This window comes from Lepidochelys kempii, chromosome 14, assembly GCF_965140265.1.
Source record: "Lepidochelys kempii isolate rLepKem1 chromosome 14, rLepKem1.hap2, whole genome shotgun sequence".
Classification (NCBI taxonomy): domain Eukaryota; kingdom Metazoa; phylum Chordata; order Testudines; family Cheloniidae; genus Lepidochelys; species Lepidochelys kempii.
Window position 1 is genome coordinate 36928228 of NC_133269.1, and position 24752 is coordinate 36952979.

General features: G+C 46.8%; 1 protein-coding gene across 1 annotated transcript; it reads right to left on the reverse strand.

Annotated features, from left to right (window-relative positions):
* Positions 1-1082: 1082 nt before the first annotated feature.
* LOC140897505 (zinc finger protein RFP-like) lies at positions 1083-23897 on the reverse strand. Its single transcript, XM_073310226.1, is given in 10 exon segments — positions 1083-1594; positions 3949-3981; positions 6476-6591; positions 11006-11028; positions 12663-12884; positions 14476-14571; positions 19678-19906; positions 20231-20394; positions 20397-20434; positions 23756-23897. Coding segments are annotated over 10 exon segments (1575 nt in total).
* Between the last annotated feature and the right edge of the window lie 855 nt (positions 23898-24752).

A 24752-nucleotide genomic window follows, 5' to 3' on the forward strand; every position in this document is an offset into this window, starting at 1 on the left:
TGTTAGGGGGCTTATTCCTTCACCCACTTACTTCCCTGGTCCTTCTCGCATGAACAGAGAGCAACAATACCCGAAGTTTGAAGGTGCAAACAATTCAATGTTTATTGGGGTGAACTTCCAGCAAGCATGATTCCAGTTTCCTTCCTTAGTGTCCCCCTTCCCAGCTCTGATACCACAGAGCCTTACACCTGTGTCCCTGTTCCCATTCCTGCCCTTAGCCAAACATGATTCCAATTTCCCCACCCCCATTCCCTGTTCCTATCCTCTGCCTTACTTCCTGATTGACTGCAGACTAGATAGTAAAACTTGAGTTCTGCTTAGCTATACCTTAACCAATCATTTTCCTGAAATTTAACTAACCGATCCTAACATATTGTAACATGATTATTTAACCAATTATATCCCGCCACCTTAATTAGTTTACACCCAGCAAAATTAATTATACAACAGATAGAAACAATCACAGAACCAGACAGAGACCATGCAAATAAACAATAGCAAAGTAGTTTCAGAGTAGCAGCCGTGTTAGTCTGTATTCGAAAAAAGAAAAGGGGTATTTGTGGCACCTTAGAGACTTACAGCTCACGAAAGCTTATGCTCAAATAGATCTGTTAGTCTCTAAGGTGCCACAAATACTTCTTTTCTAATAGCAAAGTGGGAACTATAATGACAAAACAATACAGAAGTGAGGATTTCACAACTACATCTATAAAGACATAAGGGTTTCCCAGCTGTGTCTATTGATAAGGAGTTCTTACTGAACAGAAAACTATCAAACTAAACTTCCTTTTACATCCTCTAGGGCTCTTCCCTTTCTCTAGAGGTGATCTGATCTCTCGCCTTTCTAACAGCCACAGATTGCCTTATTTCAATGTGACTAGTTTGGAATGCGAGGTTGTGACCATACACTCCCTAGTTTATGGCTGCCTTTGCTGTTTAGCCAAAGAACAGGGCCTCAGACTTTCTTTTATACCTCTATAACTAGCTAAGTGATAAGAATACACCTAAATTCTTAAAGTATAAGCCTTTGCAGCCAGGCCTGAATATCTATATCCTAACAATATAGATCAGCTGAGTGGGGGCTAGAGGAGCCGCACACTAAGATCAACCCAGAAGAACGGGTGGATTCTCTCCCCGGCGAAAGAGGCCGGCGGGAAAGTGATGATCAGGTCCCCGTTACCAGCATCAAAAAACGCCACCTGCCTCTGTTCATAGTCCAGATAAACCTGGATCCTGCGGGGTGCCTGGCTCGGGGACAAGGCGATGTGCTGCACAGGGGATGTGAGAGCCTGGTACTGATCCTCACTGCACTCCACAGCCCAGATCCCCCCCTTGCGGTTAAGGCTGATCCATCCCTTCCTGCTCACAGACTCTTTGGCCACCCCCACAACACAGACTCCCTCCCCCTCCATCTCCACCTCCCAGTAATGTCTCTCCGAGGTGAATCCCGCACAGCCCAGCACACAGGGCAGAGAGTCAAATCTCTCAGGGTTGTCGGGCGGATCCTGCTCTGTGTCTCCCCATCTCACACTTTTCCTATCCGCAGACACGGTGAGGTCATGATGGGCCGTGTCTGGATCCAGAGTCACATTCACTGGGGAGAGAGAATCAGAGTGTTAGGGGCAGAGCTCAGCCCTGGGGGATTCAGAGGAACAGCCATGTTAGTCTGTATCCGCAAAAAGAAAAGGAGTACTTGTGGCACCTTAGAGACTAACCAATTTATTTGAGCATGAGCTTTCGTGAGCTACAGCCCTGGGGGAGGGTCTGATTGTGTCAGTGACAGAACGTGCCCCAGCTGGGGAGTGAATCAGAGAATCTCCTCCCTCCAGGATTTACCCAGCTCTGAATGGGGAGCAGTGCTGAGATCTCAGCAATGCACACAGGGGATTCACACTCCTGACAGAGCCAGTTCAGTGACAAAGTGAAAGGATCAGCTCCGCTGAGCCAGGCCCCCAAACCAGAGTCTGAGTCTCAGTTATTCCATCCTTGTGCTTGGGGGAAAGACAAGGGGGGATAGAGGGAGGTGGTTTTAAGCCACCTTTGTCCTTCCTTTAGTGTACCTGGCCCCTAGTTACAGGGGCCTCAGGGCTGCAAAGCAGAGAACAGCCATAGTGTAATGCATTCTGTCTGTGTCTGCCCTCCCTTGGATAGGGCGAATCGGGGCAACCGCTCCGGGCCCCGCGCTTTGGAGGGCCCTGCGGGCCAGTGTGATTGGCCGGCGCAGTCGGTCTCAGAAGAAATAAATCTGTCACTTCCACCCCAGACTCCCCTAGTGACGGCCCTGGCCCCCAGCATGGCCCGCAACCCACTCCTACAATAACGGCTGGAGGCAGAGTTGCTGAAGAGTCCCTCTGCCAACTTCACATGGACTGGGGTGGCTCCCTTCCACCGGAGCTATTTTCTGGGGACTGTTTCCATGCACCTTAAGGCCCCTTTGCTCTGACAGAGCAGCATAAAAGGGCCTGACAATCAGGCTGGATCTTTCCCCATCTGCACCCACCTCTCCCCACATGTGTGATTAGAGATTCTAGCATCATCGAAGGCTCCCAGCAGATTACAGGGAATCCAAAGTCCCCCTGTCCAGTGACACAACTTTTCACAGCCCCCCTCTCCCTGCAGAGCCCCCTCCCTCCTAAAGATCAGCGAGCTTAGCACTTCCTGCTGCCGGTGAGTGCAGGCCCAGCCCTGCTGCAGTCCTCAGGGGAGTGGGGACAGGGCTGGGGCAGAGCAGGGGAGGGGCGGGGGTGGGGGTGGGGCAGAGCAGGGGCTTTGGGGAAGGGGTGGAGTGGGGGCGGGAAGAGGCAAGGCTGGGGCAGAGCAGAGGCAGGGGCCATGGGGAAGAGCTGGGGCAGGGGCTGCCAGCTGCGCCAAATTTCCTGGTACCCTATGCAGCTGTGTACTTTGCATATGGGTAGCGACGGCCCTGTCCACACCGATGGCCCCAAGGCTATACATTGGCTAATACAGTATTGCCAACTTCAAGAGATCAAATCTCATGAGATTGACCCAAAAATCATGACATTATTCAAAGGAGTATATTGTCATTTTTAGGTCTGTCTCTTGATGTTTGGACTCCCCTGGCCCCTCCCCAGGGTGTGTGCATGTGACAATGAGTGTGGCCCACTCTCCCACGTGTACTGGATAAGGTGATTTTGACTCCTGCTGCAGGAGCTCTCACTGCCACATCTGCCCATCTCCTGCCCAGCAATTAATCCTGTCCCCCAGACACCATCAGTTCTGTCCCCACCCAACCCCCCTCAATTCAGTCCCCCAGCCCCCGTCGTCACTGCCCCATCAGTTCATTTTTAGAGCTCTCAAATATCGAGATTTTTTTTTCCAGCCACAGCTCTATCATGAGATCATGAGTGAGGCTTAGTTTTACTTAGAAATCACATCTCTCATGATTAGTTCGTGAGAGTTGGCATGTCTGCTGATAGGTGATGTCTATCTAACCCCCTTTGACATTTTTAACATTTTTTCTTTTGACTTATTAAGTAGAGAGATAAAACAGAACTGTATATTTTTGTATGTTGAATTTTCTCATTCTTCATTGTACCACTTGTGCATTTGCTCATAATAATAATAATATTGCCAGGGGTTGTGATGTATGGGCATAAAGAGTTCTGAAAATGACATGAGATGTTCCTCTCTGAGTTTCCAAAAGGCTCATTTTTAAACTCTTAGATCGCTCTGGACATACACTGCTCACCCCCTCTCCCGCACCCTAGCCCATTGGGTTAACCCAACCAATCGTTAAAAATTCTAAATTATAACAGAGAAAAGAAACTACTTTTCTGTTTTTAGGAAAGAGCTGGGTAGCCACCAGTAATACGGTGATCAGCTCCCGTCAAATGCAAAATTGAAACAAAACCTGAACTATGGTGCTGCCAATGAGCCACCATAATTCATATGAAAGTTTTCACTCCCCCTTTGATACGAGAAATTTACCTTTGTGCAACTGCTGTCTAGACGACAGTAAACCTAGAGGAAGAAATGGGTGAAAAAGATTAAATGTCATGTTGTCATCTTTCGGAATATATTCACATTGTTAATGTTCTAACACAAAAGCAATATGAAAAGAAAACAAACTTTATTAAGTTATAGTTCAGGAGGTTAAGTGGAATTCAGACCAGTACAAACCATTACACACCTCACTAAAAAATAACCACAAACATTAAAAACAAAGCACATTACCTAAGGTTACATGACATAGCCAGAGATGTTTTATACAGCAATTAAACACCTGTGGCTGGCCCATGACAACTGACTTGCAGGGGCAGCGAGTTATATGGGCCTGTGGTACCCATGAGCCAAGAATATTCAGGGTCTGGGGGCCCAGCTCCACCAATGTTCACGACCAAGTTTTTCCCCAGCCCTGCCTGCTGCCCCCACACGCCTTCCCCAGAGCATCTCCCGGCCCTGCCTGCTGCCCCTGGGTGATTTAAAAGGGACCGGGGGGTCCTGGCCACCGCCACCAGCAGCGCAGTAAGGCTAAGGCGGCTTCCTGCCCGCCCTCGCTCCGTGCCACTCCCGGAAGCGGCTGGCATGTCCCTGCGGCCCCAGGGGTGGGTGTTTCTGCGCTCTTCCCCCGCCCCAAGTGCCAACACCACAGCTCCCAGCCAATGGGAGCTGCAGGGCCAGTGCTTGTGGGCAGCAGCGCATGGAGACTCCCTGACCCCCCCCCCGACCCCTAGGAGCCACTGCCAGAGGGGTGTGCGGGTCGCTTTCGGGAGGTAAGCGCCGCACCCCTCACCCTCTCTCACCCCCCAACCCCTGCCCCAGCCCAGAGCCTGCACCCCAGCTCCCTCCCTGAGCCTGCACCCCACACCCCCTCCTGCACCCCAACCCCCTGCCCCAGCCCAGAGCCCGCACCCAAACTCACTCCCAGAGTCCTCACCCCTCCTGCACCCCAACCCCCTGCCCCAGCACAGAGCCTGGACCCCAAACCCTCTCCTCCATCCAAACTCCCTCCCAGAGCCCAAACCCACTCCTGCACCCCAACTCCCTCCCAGAGCCTGCACCACCTCCTATACCCCACCCCTGCCCCAGCACAGAGCCCACACCTGAACTCCCTCCCAGAGCCTTCGGCAGGTGTGGGGGGATGGACAGGACTTGGACCCATTCTGGGCACCACCAAAAATTATACAAACCAGCTGCCCCTGCTGACTTGGCTGGCAGGGCTCGGGCAATGGGGCTGTTTAATTGCAGTGTAGATACTCGGGCTTGGGCAGAAGACTGGGCTTTGGGACCCTGTGATGGGAGCGGGTCGCAGAGCCCAGGTTCCAGCCCAAGCCCGAACCTCGTGACCCTGAGTCAGTGGACAGAGGCCAGCCACAGATGTTTAATTGCTGTGTAGACAAACCCTCTGAAACCAACAGACCAATACACAGAAACTTTTTCACTGATTAGCAATCAGCTTTAAATCTGCCCCTGAACCATTAGTATTTAGTAAAACTGGATCATCCTTCCTGAAAGACCTGGTGGTCTCATTATCTCCAGCTCAGGAGGATAAAAAGTGGAGAATCTCTAAAGCAGGGGTGGGGAACCTACGGCCCACAGGCCAGATCCGGCCTGTTGCTAAATTTCCTCCGGCCTGCAGTGCCGCTCCCCTCCCCGCCTACTTGCCCTGACGTGGGGGGGAAGCCCCAAGCCTCTGAGAAGAGCTGCGGGAACTAGGAGTGCGGAGGGTGCTCCAACACCCCCCTGGTTTTGCGCTGGTTCCCAACCGCCTGCTCTGTGCCCAGGGTCCTGGCTGGCTGCTGCCCCCGGCCCCACATGTGGGGTCTCAGCTACTGCCAGGTTCCCGTCTGCTGGCCCCGCACCTGGGGCTCTGCTCCTGCCCCCAGCTGTGGTCCCAGCCTCAGCCCCTTTACCCCTGTCCACATCCTGCCCCTTCCCCCCTCCGCCCCTGGAGTCATGGCCCAGTCTTGCTCCAGCTCTGGGGAGAGGGGGCACAGACAGGAGTAAGGGGGGTGCCAGGTAAAAACTTTGGGACCATTGGCTTTCAGCACCCTGACTGTAAAAATTGTTCCAATGCCCCAAGCCTCCACGCCCCCTCTCTGTCCCCCTGCGGGTGAATGGCCTGCGATTGATTTTTTTCTGTGGGTCAGTGGCCCATGATAGCAAAAAGGTTCCCCACCCCTGCTCTAAAGCAAGAGAAGGACTATGATAACACAAGAGGACTTGCAGACAAAAAATCCAAACAAACATACTTCAAAAACAGTTAATTCAGCAAGAAGCTCAAGCTAAGGTTAACGTTCATAGCTGCTAAGAAAGGAAAAAGCCCAGGGAGTCCGAATTTAGGACCCTAATCCAGTGTGTATTGCTGTATTGAGAGCTGAGTAGGGAATTCTTGGGTTCCAAATGATTAGTTGACTATCTTCATCCACAATCATTGTCCCTACGAGATTTCCCCAGCTCTGTCAATTATCAGTGTAATATAGGTGAGAAAATTCCCCAGATGATTGTTTATTACCTTTGAATTTCTTCATTATGGTCTTCAGAGATGCATTTCTTTGAGAAGATTCCCAGATTCTCCATTTTAGTTCAGAAGAAAAGGCCACAGGGTTCTGAAACTCCTCCCTCTCACATCTGAAGAACAACCCAGTGTTACTCCTTGTGGAGTTCTTTCATATTTGTGTTTTACTAAAATGAATTTTATTCTAGTGAATGGTTGTAGCTCAGGAGACCCTGGAGGATTAAATTCTCTATTGCCCCAGGAGTAGGTACAATACCAGCTTTGACGCCACAAGCTCCCCCTTCGTTTTGGTGAGACCGATATTGGAAAACTCCCCCTTCGTTTTGGTGAGACCGATATTGGAAAACTGCATCCAGGTCTGGTGTCCCCATTTTAAAATGGACGTTGAAAAAGTTGAGATGGTTCAAAGAAGACCCGCAAAAATGATTTGAGGGCTGGTAAAAATGCCTTCCACTGAGAGAACCCTGGCACTAGAGTATGGGGTATAAATACTTTCATGGGGAGAATATACTTGGTACTAAAGGGCTCCTCAATTTAGCAAACAAAGGCAAAACAAGGACCAATTGCTGGAAGCTGAAGCCAGAGAAAGTCAAATGGGAAATAAAACAGACATTTTTAAGAGTGCAGGTGGATTAACCATTGGAAGAAACTGCCAAGGGAAGTGGTGGATTCTCCATCTCCATTGACAAAGCCCTGGCTGGGATTATTTAGTTGGGATTGGTCCTGGGCAGGGGGTTGGACTAGATGACCTCCTGAGGTCCCTTCCAACCCTGATATTCTATGATTCTATGATCTCTTGACGGGGCACCAGAAGAGGGCGGGCCATGGCCCCATCACTTTTAAAAGTAGGAGAGCTATGCTCTCTCGCTTTTTACCTGTCTTAAAGATAAGTTATGGGGGGAGGAGGCAGAGAGGAGCAAGCAGGTGGTAGGGTCTCTAGGGAAGAGGCAGAGCAGGAGTGGTGCCATGGTTTGGGCACCAGTGGCCCCCCACACACACTTTTAGGGAGCTTCAAGTGTTACTGTCTGTTGATGTCTTTAAATCAAGACTGAATGGCTTTCTGGAAGGTGCTTTAGTCAACACTTGTTAGGATTTAGTCAAATACAAGTTATTGGGTTGAATAGAGGAATAACTGGGTGAAATTTAAGGATCTGTGATACATAGGCACTGACTCTGTGGGTTGCTCTGGGGCTGGAGCACTCACGGAAAAAAACCAGTGGGTGCTCAGCACCCACCAGCAGCCCCACAGATCAGCTTCCCCCCTACCCGCCAGTGCCTCCCACCCGCTAGCTGGCCCTGCCGATCAGCTCTTCCCCCTGCCGATCAGCACCTCCCACCCACCGGGCGATCAGCTGTTCAGCAACAGACAGGATGTGCTGGGGGGAAGGGGGTGGAGCAAGGACGGGAAGAGGCTGGGCAAGGCAGGAAGATGTAGGGTGGGGCCTGGGCGGAAGGAGTGGAGTGGGGGCAGGGCCTGGGGCAGAGCGGGGATCAAACATCCCCGGGAAATGAGAAAGTCAGTGCTGTGATAAAGAGGAGGTCAAATGTGATGATCTTATGGTCCTTTCTGGCCTTCAACTTTATGCATTTATGAAACTCAGTAATACCATGTGGCAATGAGTTCCACAGGTTAATAATGAATTGTGTAAAAAAAAAGTATTTCCTTTTCTCAGCTTTACACTAGTTGACCTTCAGTTGCACTGAACATCCCGCCTTGATCTTGTATTGTGAGTGTGGGTAAGCAGGATCACCTGACTTATATCCTGTACACCATTTAAGGGAGATAATTAGTGACAATCCTTGTGGTGATTTAGATACCCATTCTACCAGGACCTGGAGTGAGACCCACTAACCCATTTCAAAAGATAATTTATGTTCTTATTTAGTTCTTTGGACCCTTACAATGGTCAGTCCACTAGCACAGGGGTTCTCAGCTACAAAGGCTAGTGTGTGTTCACTCCACACTGAGGGAGTGGCAAACTGCTTAATGAACTTGCACTGTCCAAGGGAACCTTGAGCAGCATAAGCCAGTGCAGTTCTGCGGGGTAGGGCTGGAGCTGGGGGGGAACTGGCTGGTGCCTTTCTATTGCTGGTTCATCAATGGCTGGGAGATGATTCATGTAACACAGTTGGGCGTGTCCCTGCCCATAGGTGTCTGTGTAAGCGCAGTGCCTGTGAGGCTTGTAGCTTGACAACAGCATCACACTGCGAGAGGCAGCCCAGGTTGGGGATTTGGAGGGCTCAGCAGTCCCACACTCCAGGATGCACCCCGGGAACCCCGTCACACTAATGTAAATCTCCCTTGTTGCTACTTAAACCAATGACTTCTTGTTCTGCCCTCTCTGGACTTGAAGAACAACTGATCACCACTCTCTGTATAACAGCCTCATACATATTTGAAGACTTATCAGGCCCTCCCTCAGTCTTCTCTTCTCTAGACTAAACATACCCATTTATTTCAACCTTTCCTCACAGCTCATCCATTCTAAACCTCTGATCATTTTTGTTGCTCTCCTCTGAATTCTCGCCAATATTTCCACATCTTTCTTAAAGTGCGGTGCCCCAAACTGGACACGGTATTCCAGCTGAGGCCTCACCGTGACAGAAAGGGTGGAACAACGTCCTCCTGTGTCTTACATGTGACACTCCTGTTAAGACATCTGTGGTGGAGTGTTCACCATCAGCCCTCAAAAAGAGTGCGGGAAGCTGAGAAAGAGGAGATTAGTGAGACAGGCCACACATGAGCGGTTTAGGCCAGAGAAGCAACCCTTGATTGGAAGATGAAGCTCTGCTCAGCCGGTGGGAGCTGAGCTAATATAAAGCCAGGAAGCTGGCAACAGAAATTGGCTGCAGTGAGGAAGTCTGGAGCCACCCTCTGTGCAGTCAAAAGCAAAAAAGAGGGAACCAGGGAAAGAATAGCATGCTAGGAGCATGGCCCTGAAGAAAGGGAGTACTTAGAATCCTAGGGTTAGAAGGGCCTGCAAGGGTCATGTCTAACCCCTATAAGAGAGAAGGGTGGAGATGAAAGCCTATGGGATGCGAGTAGGAAGCAGCCCATGTTCAGAGCAGACCTTGCCTGCATGTGGGCTAGAACCTGGAGCAGTGGGTGGGCTCGAGTTCCCCTAGCCACTGATGGAGTGACATTGCCTGGACAGTGGGACCAGTGAGACACTATACGCCAGAAGGGGAAACCATTTAGTGATCTGGCTGGAGGGCTGAGTCATGAAGAGGAAGCTGCAGCTCTTGGAGTGAGAGATGAGGCTGCAGAATGAGAGAGAGCAGTGGGGGGGGGGGGGGGGGGGGAAGAGACTGCAAGAGGTGGTGTTGGACCTGGAAGAGAGCTAAATCCCCAGAACAGCCAGGAGGAGACACCACCTGCGGTGAATACAGCAACTTGTGACAACATCCCAAAATGACATTTGCCTTTTTCACAAGAGCATCACACTGCTGACTCGTTCAATTTGTGATCCGCTTTAACCCCCAGATCTTTTTCTGCAGTACTGCTGCCTACCCAGTTATTCCCCATTTCATAGTTGTACATTCGATTTTTCCTTCCAAAGTGCAGTACTTTGTCTTTATTGAATGTCCCCTTAAATTGATTTTAATCCTTCCTCCCTCCGCCCTTTGTCTCTTGTGTCTATTTAGACCAGGGATCGGCAACCTTTGGCACGCGTCCCGTCAGGGAAAGCCCCTAGCAGGCCGGGCCACTTTGTTTACTTGCCGCGTCCGCAGGTTTGGCCGATCGCGGCTCCCACTGGCCACGGTTCACTGTCCCAGGCCAATGGGGGCTGCGGGAAGTGGCGCGGGCCAAGGGATGTGCTGGATAACCTTCCCGCAGCCCCCCTTGGCCTGCGACAGTGAACCACGGCCAGTGGGAGCTGCAATCGTCCGAACCTGCGGATGCGGCAGGTAAACAAACTGGCCCGGCCCGCCAGGGGCTTTCCCTGGCAGGCCACATGCCAAAGGTTGCCGATCCCCGATTTAGACTGTAAACTATTTGGGGCAGGGACTGTCTTTCTATGTGTCTGTGCAACGCCCAGCATGTTGGGACCCGATTTGGCTTTGAGCCAATACTAGTGATAATAGCAAATTATATACTCCTGAGAGCAGGGAAAGTCTCTTCCATCATATCTGTTGCTACGCCAAGCACACTGACAGAGCTCACTTCATAATAAGAAACAATTAATAAACAGCTCATTGAATAGTCGTCAGATGGCCCTGACTTTCCATTCCTACCAACCTAGGTGGAGTCTGGAGTGTTTCTCCACACCCAATCTTCTGAGGTCCCCATTCCACCAGCGACACTACAAATCAATACCTGGTTTGTAGGTAAATAGCTCTTATCTCAGGCTGCTCTATTCTGGAGTCTAGTCAAAATGACAACAGCCCCAAGATTAGATTTAATGGAGAGAGATTGGGAACCAACCCCACACTCTGCACTGTTGGACCATGGGGAGCCACGTCTCATGTTTAAAATCCCTTCCCTGCGTTGGGAAGTGAAAGGGAGAGTGACAAGGAGCCACCTACCTGCTCAAGATGTCTTTGATGTCCTGGAGGAGAAAAATAAAAGGAAATTCAGTCCCATATCTCATACTAACGATCCCTCCTGCTCTGGAGGGGACTCACTTTGTCTTCACAGTTTGAGGTTCAAAGAGAAAGTATTTGTCATTTATTAATGCAAACAAAAACATTAAATGTGTTGCCTTTGTTCTTTTGGATAAGTGCTCTGACTGCAGGATCTGGGCCCAGGAAGTTTGTATATGGAGACACACAAGCTCTTTGTGTAAGAACATTTGGATAACCAGCTGGCATATGGAATCAGAGGGCTCGGTCTTGCAAGGTGCTGAACAAGGATCTTCTGAACAGTCACAGGTTTGGGGAAGATCCCCTCCAGCAGACTCCAGTGGGTCCAGAGGGAGGCATGTCCCCCCATGCTGTTTTGCCCCCATGCTGTCAACTCTCTGCCCACTCTCCCACAAGCATTCTGAATGCCCATCCTGTGGACTTCTTGACATCCACAGGAAGTTGGGGCTGGGTGAGAACAATGGGTGTGGGGTACAGAGTAACCCAGGGCCAATCACTATCCTACACCCCAGGTTCAATGCAGGAAACTTGAGGAGTGAAGAATGCTGCCCACAGCAGATACTGGTTGCAACAGAGAATTTGACCCTAGATAACATCTAGAGAAGTCCAGGATGCTACGGTTTTTTTCCTTCTTTTTTTTTTTTTTTTTTTGAAGAGCAAAATCATTAGAAGGCTTTTGGAATTCTAACGACGACTTACTTTCAGGCTACCATAAGTAATGAACAGCTTCCCTAACTAACTTCAGTTCTGGCAGACAAAATCACCACAGCCTCAGACCTCATGTATCAATTTTAAGGCCAATATTTTCCCTTTTTGTGATATGCAGGAAAAGTGGCAAGATCAGGCTTTAAATGGAATCTTAGCTTCAATCTTAGCTATTTCCATAATTAAAGACTGGTTCCATCTTTAATCTTTTGGAGTTAGCATTTGGAACGCAGGAAACGCCAGACTGGGCTCAGACCAGAGGGCCATCGAATCAGTATTCTGTCTCCAAAGGTGGACAGTGCCAGATGGTTTGGAGGAAGGTGTAAGATAATCTTCCTCCTATATTCTCATCCTTCTCCCTAACAGTTAGCGACTGGCTAAAGCAATGAAGTATGAGGTTTAATATCACTCGGCATATTCTTGTTATCCATATAAATATCTGATCACTTTTTGAGTTTTGCGTTTTGCTAAATGCTTGTTCTCAACGACATCCGGTGGCAATCAGTCCCACAGTCTAATTACGTGATGTGTGAAAAAGCGTTCATTGCATCAGTTTTGAATTTGTCACCTTCTAATTGTATTGAATTTCCCTTTGTTTTGCATTATGAGACAGGGAGAACAGAGTTCGGAGTTTGCCATTTTTGGAGGAGTCTTCTCCCACTAGAATTCAAAAGAAGAATTTCTTTTCATTTAGGGCTCGATCCAATGCTCGTTGTACTCAAGAAGTATATTTCCATTAACTTAGTGGGCACTTTATCAAGCCCTTAAGGAAAAATAATGTATATTTTAGCAATACTATATGTTCCGACCATTCACTCCTACACTCCAAAAGTGAAGAGTTCGGAGACTTTCTTGCTCTGTGAAAGATTCTGGGGTGTTTCTAACACTGTCTGACCTGCAGGAATTCACTCGCTGGCTGCTGGCACTTCTGCTCCATCTCAGTGATCAGGGAACTGAGAGAAGATATTTCCTCAGATAATTTGGCAACATACTCAGCCCTCCCCTTTTCAATTTCCTTATTCAGCTCGTCCAGCTGGAGTCGCTCTTGTTCCTCCAAAAGTTGCCGCAGTTGCTGAAATTCAGAGACAATCTTCCGCTTCTCAGTTTCTAGCTGTTTCTGAAATGAGGAGATACAAACAGGAAAAGCACAGGTCAAGGACAAGACTACGGAGCGAGTCACGGGACACTTTATGCACGTGGCAGCATGCCCTTGCAACCCCACAGAATTTAACTTCTGACATTTTATGGAAAACATACTCTGCTCAGTAGACTGAAGTTTTTCCAATAGATTTTCAAGAGTCATAACTGGTGTTTAGAATATGAATTTTCCTTGCATGATTCGGATAATCTATGATCAGTGGCTTCTAGAAAACCAGATCCTTCTAATAACAGGAAGCATAGCAGATGTGGGATTCAGAACTGGACTGGCAAGGATTATTTTAGTAGAGGAAACAGTAGAACCCAAAAAAGAAGCACTCGACTTGAACTGGGGAACACAAATTGCTGGGAAGACCCCTTTTTTGCACATGCAAATCTGAATTTGCAGGTTGCTTAGGAACGAGTGCATGTGAACTGGACAGAAGTCTACCAATTCATGCTGTTTCTGGAGCACTCTCTGGCCCCTGAATCTCTAGGAGCAAGGAAATCAGACCAGATTTGGAACCCAGATCTTCTTCATGGCACTGTCTAGTAGTGATACCATTAAGCGCCTGTTCCAGAGCTCACTGAACTGAAGTCTTTCCAATTACTTCCTTGTGCTTTGTTTTAAGCAGTAAGTGAGCCTCCTCCTCTGGGACAGCAGATTCCTATAGCAGCTGCACTGATTGTCCAGCTGTGGTTATCTCTGTTGAAAGTACAGCTGGCCAAAATATTGGGGGGGGCGGGGAATTTGCAAAAAATAATTGAAATGTCAAAGTTGTTTCTATTTCTCAGTTTCCAAATGGAACTTTTGATTTGTTTGAAAAATATCTTGAAATAACTTTTGAAAAATGTCATTTTTCTTTTTCCCTTTTCCCAAAATGGAACAAAATAATGTTCATTCCCCCCCCCCATTTTTCTTTTTAGTACGTCCTCTGTGTACCTCTTCAAAAGATCTCCCATTTTTGAAAAAGTGGCAAAAAGAAAAAGGAAAAACTAAGGGGAAAAACCCCTGGAAATTATTCATTTTAGTGCACTCAGTAGAAAAAAGGACTAAAAAGGGAAAGAAAGATAAAAAACAAATATGAAAGTTTTAAAATTTCTCAGCTTTTTAAAAGCAGAATGAAAATTTCAGTTTGAAATGACACAAAAATGTTTGTTTCATTTTGAAATTTCCCGTCAACAAATTGAAAAATTTGTTGCAAGTGTCTTTTGCCCATGAAAAAAAACTTGTTTTCTACTAAACCCCTTTTATCTGCAGGAAGCTTTTTTTGGTTGAAAAATTTCAACCAGCTTTAGTTGAAAGACTAAAGGAGAAACTACTGTTACGCAAACAAATTACACTTGAATTATCAGTGAAGATATTTGGATTATTAAAACTTTCTTTAATGCTGCATTTTCCTGCTTACTCTCAATTAAAGCAGAACAGTTTTCCTTTACAATGAGAATAAATAAGTTATCTTTCACGGACGAGAACATGTTACTCACTATTCCTCTTATGTTACTCAGACTAAGCAGTGTCTTGATAATGTCCCTGTGCGCATTTGCTTCTGAGTAATAACGGCACCTACCAGGAGTTCATGGCTTTTATTTTCCCCACTCAGTTTAAATGACAGAATATCTTCTCTCTCTTCCTTCAGAATCTCCACAAGGCTCCAAATTTGGTCCTAACAAAAGAAAAACTGGTATAGTTTTGATTGTTTTTGGAGAATTTCCCCCCATTTGTTTATATTTGCAAGAATATCAAATACATAATAAAATGGGTGAGTGCTCTAACCACATGACTATACAGTCATTCTCATTCTCTCTCTCTCTTTGGCCCAAATTACTTTTTATCCCCAGTGGAATAGCTTCTACAGGGGAGAGGGAGAGAGCCCCACATCACAATAGCCCAGTGGTTCTCAACTGTGGTCCACCGGTTGTTCAGGGAAAGCCCCTAGCAGGCCGGGTCGGTTTGTTTACCTGCTACATCCGCAGGTTCGGCCGATCGCAGCTCCCACTGGCCACGGTTTGCCGCTCCAGGCCAATGGGGGCTGCAGGAAGGGCGTCCAGCACATCCCTCGCCCCGCGCCGCTTCCTGCAGCCCCCATTGGCCTGGAGCGGCAAACCATGGCCAGTGGGAGCTGCGATCGGCCGAATCTGTCGACGTGTCAGGTAAACAAACTGGCCTGGCCTGCTAGGGGCTTTCCCTGAACAACCGGTGGGCCACAGTTGAGAACCACTGCAATAGCCCATGGTTAGGGCACTCACCTGAGAGATGGCAGATCCGTGTTCGAATCTCTTCTCCTCATCAAGTGGAAGAGGGACTTGAACCAGTGTTTCCTACTTCCCAGGGGAGTACCCTAACCCCTGGGCTAAAAGTTAGGAGGGAAGGCTGCCTGTGTGTACTAACTTGTGGGACCTGATCTGGCAGGTGTGCTCACAGGCCACTTACCAGGTTGGGCCCCAAACTCTACTTAGGCCTATCTTCCTCCAGACTGTGAATTGCTCTAGGGCTTAGGTGGGAAATAGACATCCGGATGCCTAGAGGGAAGCAGCACTGCAGTGTGCATGCCTAGAAATATAGGGATGATATAAAAGCTGGAACGAGCCAGAAAGACCCAGAACAACATTTTAGTCAATACAATTGTTGCAAAAACCAGCAGGTACCTTTACAGGCAGTTAAGAACAATATTTTAGTAATGAGAACAGATTCATAACACACTGTACTCCTAGGAGAAGTCTGTGCCACTGCGCAATGCAGAATTTTGCAGAAATTAATGTTGGGCATGCAAAATTTCCTTTTTTCCCCACAGAAATGGGCTGCAGAGATGTTGGCCGCCACTAGTGGCTGCTGGACTTGGCAGAGCCCAGCTTGCAAATAGAAGACAATGCCAGGGAGAGTGGGAGGGAACTGGAGTGTTCCCAGCAGCTGTTGCAGTTGCCAGCATGCCCTGAGGGAAGGAAGGGAGCAGCAGCAAGCAGGAAACTCTGTGCAAGCCCAGGACCCAGCATCAGGCTGTTTCTCCTTCTGGATCCCTGGGCTCTGGAGAGGTAGGGTCTGTGAGTGTCTGGGCCGGGGGGAATGTCGCAGCTAGCCTCTGGGGGAGACGGGGTGTGAGTGTCTGGGCCGGGGAGGGCTCCACAGCTGGGCTCTTGGGGGGAGGGGTTGTGAGTTTCTTGCCCCCTGGCTGGACTCTGAGGGGGAGGAGGCAGAGAAGTAGGAACTGGGTTGTTTTAGGGGTTTCTTTAATCTCTACTCCTGGCGGGGACATGCAGATAAGTTGTTGCATGCCTTACTAAAACTGTCACAGCATGCGACTATACACGTAATACAACTAACTGAAAACACTACAGAAAACCTTTGCTGAAGCCACCTTTAGGTGCCTGTTCCAAGCTCCGGCTAGCTTTATAAATAAAACTGCCCAGAACACTCAGTTCTGAAGAGACACAGGGAACAAAAATATGCCAGAAACACATCTTAATAAACAAAATTGTTGAAAAAACAATGATTACTGTTACAGACACTTCAGAACAATATTTTAATTAATGAGAACTGACTAATTACACGCTGACAGATTTCAGAGTAGCAGCCGTGTTAGTCTATATTTGCAAAAAGAAAAGGAGTATTTGTGACACCTTAGAGACTAACCAATTTATTTGAGCATAAGCTTTCATGAGCTACAGCTCACTTCATCGGACGCATTCAGTGGAAAATACAGTGGGGAGATTTATATACACAGAGAACATGAAACAATGGGTGTTATCATACACACTGTAAGGAGAGTGATCACTTAAGGTGAGCTATTACCAGCAGGAGAGTTGGGGGGGCGGGGGGGAACCTTTTGTAGTGATAATCGAGGTGGGCTATTTCCAGCAGTTGACAAGAAAGTCTGAGGAACAGTGGGGGGTGGAGGTGTCGGAATAAACATGGGGAAACAGTTTTACTTTGTGTAATGACCCATCCACTCCCAGTCTCTATTCAAGCCTAAGTTAATTGTATCCAGTTTGCAAATTAATTCCAATTCAGCAGTCTCTCGTTGGAATCTGGTTTTGAAGTTTTTTTGTTGAAGAATTGCCACTTTTAGGTCTGTAATCGAGTGACCAAAGAGATTGAAGTGTTCTCCAACTGGTTTTTGAATGTTATCATTCTTGATGTCTGATTTGTGTCCATTTATTCTTTTACGTAGCGACTGTCCAGTTTGACCAATGTACATGGCAGATGGGCATTGCTGGCACATGGTGGCATATATCACGTTGGTAGATGTGCAGGTGAACGAGCCTCTGATAGTGTGGCTGATGTGATTAGGCCCTATGATGGTGTCACCTGAGTAGATATGTGGGCACAGTTGGTAACGGGCTTTGTTGCAAGGATAGGTTCCTGGGTTAGTGGATGAGCTGTAGCTCACGAAAGCTCACGCTCAAATAAATGTGTTAGTCTCTAAGGTGCCACAAGGACTCCTTTTCTTTTTGCGTAATTACACACTGTTATTAACAGTTTCTAACTGTGAACCTTTTATTTGAACACAAAAAGGGACCTGGAACACACGGTTCCAAAAGTGGTCGGGGACCAAAGGGATACACATAATACAACTAACTGAGAATAATGCTATAATACAGAAAACCACTGACACACCCACCTGTTTAGCAAACAGCTTTATTAATAAAACCACCCAGCAGACTCAGCTCCGAAGTGGCTCATGGAACCAAAATAAAGGGAAATGTCTGGAACGGCATTTTGATAAAGAAAATTGGTTTAAAACAACTCAGCGGAAATGGTCAGAGAACACTGGGAGCATTATTTTAGTCATGAGAACTGATTAACAGCTGTCATTAACCCATTCCAGCCCAGAACCATTTTTAAAACGAAGCAGGAGCCTGAACTGTCAGTTCGGAAGTGGCTCAGGGGACCAAAGTTGTACATATAGGTGAGACTAATATAATGCTAATGAGAAACTTGTCTTTAACCCGGGTTTTCGGGTGATAATTAGCTTTAGTACTAAAGTGGTTCCAAAGTGTCACAGGGGACAAAAATGATGCATGTCATACAAGTGAGAGCAACATAGCACTACTGAAAACACCAGCCTAAGATGTTACCACAGAAATGGGGTCAGGGAGCAGGCAGTGTGGAGGATAGTGTGGGTATTCCAGGGAGATGAATACTCCTTCTTGCTGCTTCAGAACGCATGTACCTGTGGGAACACCTGTTTTCACCCCGTTTTCACCTCTGCTTCTCTGCAGTTTGGAACCTTGACATTCCCCCCGCACGTAGCTCTCAATCGGCGTCGAGAAGGCACAGAGCGGCTTAAAGGGTGTGGAAATCCCCTATGTACAATTGCATGGCACATAAGTAGGCTCAGAATAGGCCACTAACCTCCTAGGTCCCCATCATTGTTGCCAATCACTAAGTTGGAAGTGTGTGTTGCTTAAATGCAATACATTATTCTACTTTAATCATCCTATTCTATCATCGGTTGCGTCTCGACAATTGTCCAGTCGGTGGTGTGTCTGACCTGTAACTCTAATCTGATTTGCACAAAGCTTTGCAGAAGATTTAACAAAACCTAAAATTCACAGGTGCACAAATACAATAAAATAGATTGTTTAGTCTTTTTTTCCTCCAGTATGTGTAGTTTAAACTTTCACTGCAAGAAGCTCTGGACATTTTAAGAAATCCTATAAAAGACAAAATATCCACTCTTCCAGCCTCTAAGCCAAACAATGGACAGCTGCTTGCATACCATTATGAAGGGCAAAAGGACAAAAAAGATGACTGGAGGTGTGATCAATATAAATGGATCCACAAAGGAAGACATCTTTTCCCAACGGGGACAGCCTCTGGTAAGGAAGAGATATTTTCGAAGACTGATCGATACAGATGAGGTTTTGTGTCACAGATACGGATATAAAGTTCTTGATGGAAATGTGGACAAAGTGATTGTTCATTATTTGGGACAAGACGAAACACCTGACCCATGTGTGCCCTATAGGAATATGAGAAAATATCCCTTGCGATCTCGTGGTTGTACAATGCCATCTGTACTGTCAAAAGTTGTGGAGCAGAAACATTTAGGCCTCTCTAAAAATTACCAGTGAAAAATAACAGCCTCTCTAAAAATTACCAGTGAAAAATAACAGCCTCTAATGTCTCAGCTGCACATATGAGAGTGATGTCTCAAAAATACACAAGAAATAAAAAATAATGTGTGAAAAACCGAAAAGCAGAATCAGTCACAATGCTTAGTGATGTGGATGACCTTCACTGTCCCCGGGAAGGGTTTGTGTAATATTGCCAGGTCCCTGAAATCTCTGCAAGTTTGGATCTTCCAGAATTTATTGGTATTTTTAAGAGGTGATAATACTGAAGAATACACTTCTTTCATATGCCCATTTCAGCTAGGAGACTTTCCCGCTCCCCCTTCATGTGCCTTTTCTCAGGAAAATCCAGCAATTCCTGTGGCTGCACTGATTCATGACAAGTGCACATGATATTTTTTCATTTCTAGCAGAATGTGTGTCCCAGGTCAGCAGCGGTTCCACTGTACTAGTACTTGGCTACATGTATAAATTTCAGCCCTGGGCCAATTCAGAACTGACTTTTCTGGGTCCTTATTGGCATTAAAAATGTTTTGGGACCTGAACAATTTAATAACAGTGTGTTATATGTCTGTTCTCATTGCTAAAGTATTGTTCCTAAGGGTGTCTAACCGTAACTGCTCTTTTTTGCCATAATTTTTTTATTAAAATGCCATTCCTGGCTATTCCAGCTTTTACACCATCCCGTGATTTCTTACCTTGTAATTCTGGGCAGCCTCCTCTATGGGAACCACAGTGTGTTCTCTGTGATCTTGGGACAGATGACAAACCAAACAAATGGGTGTTTGATCCTCTTGGCAGAAGACATCTAAAGCCTTCTGGTGTTTTTCACACACTGTCCCAACTTCTGGTTCTTTTGTTGGCTCCAGTGTAAGTGTTCTGGAAGCTTCTACAATATTCCTTAGCTGTCTGTTTGGTTTGAAGTTTCTCTGGGAAAAGAAAAGGAGTACTTGTGGCACCTTAGAGACTAACCAATTTATTTGAGCATGAGCTTTCGTGAGCTACAGCTCGCTTCATCGGATGCATACCGTGGAAACTGCAGCAGACTTTATATACACACAGAGAATAAAAGTTTGTTTCATATTCTCTCTGTGTATATAAAGTCTGCTGCAGTTTCCACGGTATGCATCCGATGAAGTGAGCTGTAGCTCACGAAAGCTCATGCTCAAATAAATTGGTTAGTCTCTAAGGTGCCACAAGTCCTCCTTTTCTTTTTGCAAATACAGACTAACACGGCTGTTACTCTGAAACCTGTCACTCTGGGAAAAGGTTTCTCTGCACTCAGGACAGGGGAAGTTTGTACTCAGTGCCTCCCAGCACTGAGTGATGCAGGCCTGGCAGAAATTGTGCCCACAATCTAGATACACTGGATCGTTAAAATAATCTAGACACACTGAACAAGTCAGTTCACAACTGGGAGCAGTTGTGCTGGATTCACAACAGCCCTGGCGGCTTCTGCAGAGAAGAGAGTTTCCTTTTATTGTTCTCAGAAATGGGCTGATTCTGAACTTTGCACACCAAACAGGTGTTTCCTACCTTTTCATTGTCTTGTGTCACTCTTGGGAGGCTGGAAACTCCTTTTGGTCCGAGTCAGCACCTGGAGGCAGCACCGTGACAGACTGTGGAGTGCAGCACCTGACGTGCTTGATCCCTGCAATGGTGCAGCCCGGCCACCCTGCAGAACGGTTGTTTGAGAACCGGCACCTGCCACACCTACACCTAGCTCTATACAGCATGTCCTCCCGCCTTTGCTGTGTCACTGCACTGTGGGACTCCAGAGGTACCGACAGCCTCGCTCGTGGCACAGCTCTCTGCAGCAGGTGGTTGTGGGAAAATTTACCAAGTATTGTGGGCTGCCAGCGGTATTCCAGCCTTTAGAAGGGGAGGATCCTAGAGTCATGCCCCTCCAACCCAATGACTGGGGCAGCGGCCATCTTTTTTTCTGCTCAATGTTCGCCCTCTGTGGTTGATACAATAATTTCTAAATATCGTCTTCCTAGCCATATTCCCGCAGGTCAGCAGGGAATATCCACATGGTCTGTGACTGAGGGAAAAGGGGTGGCTGGGAACAACAGGGGCCAGAATCACTGTCTGATTCTCACCAACTGCAGCATGGAAACATTATATTTTTGTATGTTGAACTTTTCCCCCCCATCTTCGTTGTACCACTTGTGCGTTCACTAATATTGTAGCCAGGGGATGCGATATGTACATAAAGAGTTCCAAAAAAGAAGCTCGATATCAGACCTGATTTTCTAAAAGGCTCATTTGTAAACTCTCTGATCTCTGCTGAGACACACTGCCCTTCTCTCCCCAGCCCATCTGGTCAGCCCCCAACCACTATTAAAACATTCTAAATTATGACAGAGGAAAAGAATCGCCGTTTCTGTTTTTGGCAAAGACCGGTGTAGCCACCAGTAATACAGGGTTCGGCTCCTGTCTAATGCAAAATTGAAACAAAACCTCAACTGTGGGGCTGCTGATGAGCCACCATCATTCATATGAAAACATTCACTTGATCCCAGACATTTACCTTTGTCCAAGTGCTGTCTGGACGACAGTGAGTCTTGAGGGAGAAAAAGGTGAAATAGAGTAAATGTCCTGTTCTCACATTTATGAATATATTCACAGTATTAAGATTCCAAAACTACAGTAAAATGAAACGAAAACAAACTGCATTAACTTACAGTTCAGGTGGCTAAGTGCAATTCAGATCAATAGAAATCATTACACACGACTAAAAAATAACCCCAAACATAAAAAAAACTAAGAAAATTACTTAAGGTTACATAAACATCTCTGAAACACATAATTCCCACACAAACCAATAAACAGAAACATTTTCACTGATAACATCCAAACAACCTTAAATCTGCTTCTGTACGACTAGTACTCAGTACAGCTGACTCCTCCTTCCTGAGAGATTTGGTGGTCTCTTTGGGTGTGTCTACACTGCAATGTAAGCCCAGGGTCAGTAGAACTCAAGTTAGCAGACCCTGGGTTTGTTAACCTAGGGCTTGAGTGTCTACACTCATTTGTAACCCCAGGTTAGGAATTGTTGAACCCTGGGTCCCAACCTGGGGCTCCAGCATCTACATTGCATTGTGTGGGCCCAACTCTAACAACCCATATCCCAGACTTCCTAGCACCCTCCCAAAATGTGGCTGGCTCTAGTGCTTAGTTCCTGATGCAGTGTGGAAAAACTTGAGTGTCCACCAAATCTGACTGTCTAGAGGACAAAGCACATTTCCCCATAGGATACTTTTGGCAGACTCATGGAGAATGAGTCCAGTGGGGCTGCGTCTATACTACGAAGCAATAAGGTTGAACCCTGGGTCCTAGCTTGACCCAGGTGTGGATCCTCCATCCCTGTGGGGTTCTGAGTCCTTGTGTCTGAATGATGGGCTAGTGTGATTTGTGTGGAGATGGGTGGGGGTTAGTCTTGAGCTGGAGTTTAAACCCTGTGCTTATAGTCTAGTGTAGACATACCCAGTATCTCCAGCTCAGAAGGATAAAAGATGGAGACTCTCTAAAGCAAGAGAGGGACTAAGGGTGACAGAGGAGGACTTGCAGGGAAAAAACCTCAAACAGACATACTTAAAAAACAGTGAATTCTGGAAGAAGCTCAGGTGAAGGTTAATATTTATTGCTGAAAAGAAAGGAAAACCCCTGTCAAGATTCCTCCCCCACTCTGAACGCTAGGGTACAGATGTGGGGACCTGCATGAAAACCTCCTAAGCTTATCTTTACCAGCTTAGGTCAAAAAGTTCCCCAAGGTACAAAATATTCCACCCTTTGTCCTTGGATTGGCCGCTACCACCACCAAACAAATACTGGTTACTGGGGAAGAGCTGTTTGGAAACATCTTTCCCCCCAAATACTTCCCCAAACCTTGCACCCCACTTCCTGGACAAGGTTTGGTAAAAAGCCTCACCAATTTGCCTAGGTGACTACAGACCCAGACCCTTGGATCTTAAGAGCAATGAACAATCCTCCCAACACTTGCACCCCCCCTTTCTGGGAAATGTTGGATAAAAAGCCTCACTAATTTGCATAGGTGACCACAGACCCAAACCCTTGGATCTGAGAACAATGAAAAAGCATTCAGTTTCCTTCCAAGAAGACTTTTAATAGAAATAGGAGTAAATAGAAGTAAAGAAATCCCCTCTGTAAAATCAGGATAGTAGATACCTTACAGGGTAATTAGATTCAAAACATAGAGAACCCCTCTAGGCAAAAACTTAAGTTACAAAAAAGATACACAAACAGAAATAGTTATTCTATTCAGCACAATTCTTTTCTCAGCCATTTAAAGAAATCATAATCTAACACGTACCTAGCTAGATTACTTACTAAAAGTTCTAAGACTCCATTCCTGGTCTATCCCCCGCAAAGGCAGCATAAAGACAAACACACAGACCCTTTGTTTCTCTCCCTCCTCCCAACTTTTGAAAGTATCTTGTCTCCTCATTGGTCATTTTGGTCAAGTGCCAGCGAGGTTACCTTTAGCTTCTTAACCCTTTACAGGTGAGAGGAGTTTTCCTCTGGCCAGGAGGGATTTTAAAGGGGTTTACCCTTCCCTTTATATTTATGACAACCCCCAAACCCTAATCCAGTGTGTATATGCTGTATTGAGACCTGAGTAGGGAATTCATAGGCTCCAAATGATTAGCTGACCATCTCAATCCACAATCATTTTCCCTGAGTGATTTTCCCACCTCTGTCAATTAACAGAGTAATATATGTTACAAAATTCCCCAGGTGACTGTTTATTACCTTTGAATTTCTTCACTGTGGTGGCCAGAACTGGAGAATTTTGAGAAGATTCCCAGATTCCCCATTTCAGTTCAGAAGAAAAGGCCACTGGGTTCTGAAACTTCTCCCTCTCACATCTGAAGAAGACCCCAGTGTTACTCATGATGGAGTTTGTTCATATTTGTTTTGTTTTTTTTTTTCTAAAATGAATTTTATTCTAGTGAATGGTTGTAGCTTCCCAGACCTTGGAGGATTAAATTCTCTATTGCCCCAGGAATAGGTCCAATACCAGCTACCAAATACCTCAGTGCCCAGCTGAGCTGCCTCACTCCCCCCCCTCCACTGACCCTCATGCCCGCCGCTTGCTCACAGCGTCCCTCCTCACTTCCCCACCCCTTTGTGGGGAGAGGTGTAGTGCAGGTAGGCAGGCAGCAGCAGCAGGTGGTTGGTGGATGGGTGGGTGAGGCCTCATATCTCTTGGGGGTGCCTGCGCCAGGGAAGGGTCCTCAAAAGACAAATGAGCACTTACCAAAATAGTCCTTTTGATTTTCTTTTCACGTTTCCCTAGCCTTTGTCATGAGATTTTCTTGTTCTTTAATCAAAGAAAATGATCAGTATCTATCCACAAAAACACTGAGGGCGAGTGCTGGATACGCACTCCGAGAGGCAGGGGCTGAAATGGGGAAGGAAGTTGCTGCCTGATCCCTGCAGAGATGTAAGATACACTCAGGAGGGGGAGAGGGTGGGTGGGCATGGCCTTGTGTGACGTTACATCCCATATTTTTCACAGAAATATTGTTATGATATGACTATGGCATAGCTAAGATATGTTTTATGCAAGATGGGTCATGTGCGGTATCATTGAACGGGTTATGATCTACTGAATGTGTTTATCCAATTTGTATACATGTATCGTTTCTGTATCTGAAGTTAGGAATATTGACTATGTAACAATTACAACTGTGTGTGTATTTGGGGGAACACCCACCAGACAGTCGGCAATCAGCCTGGATGGGCC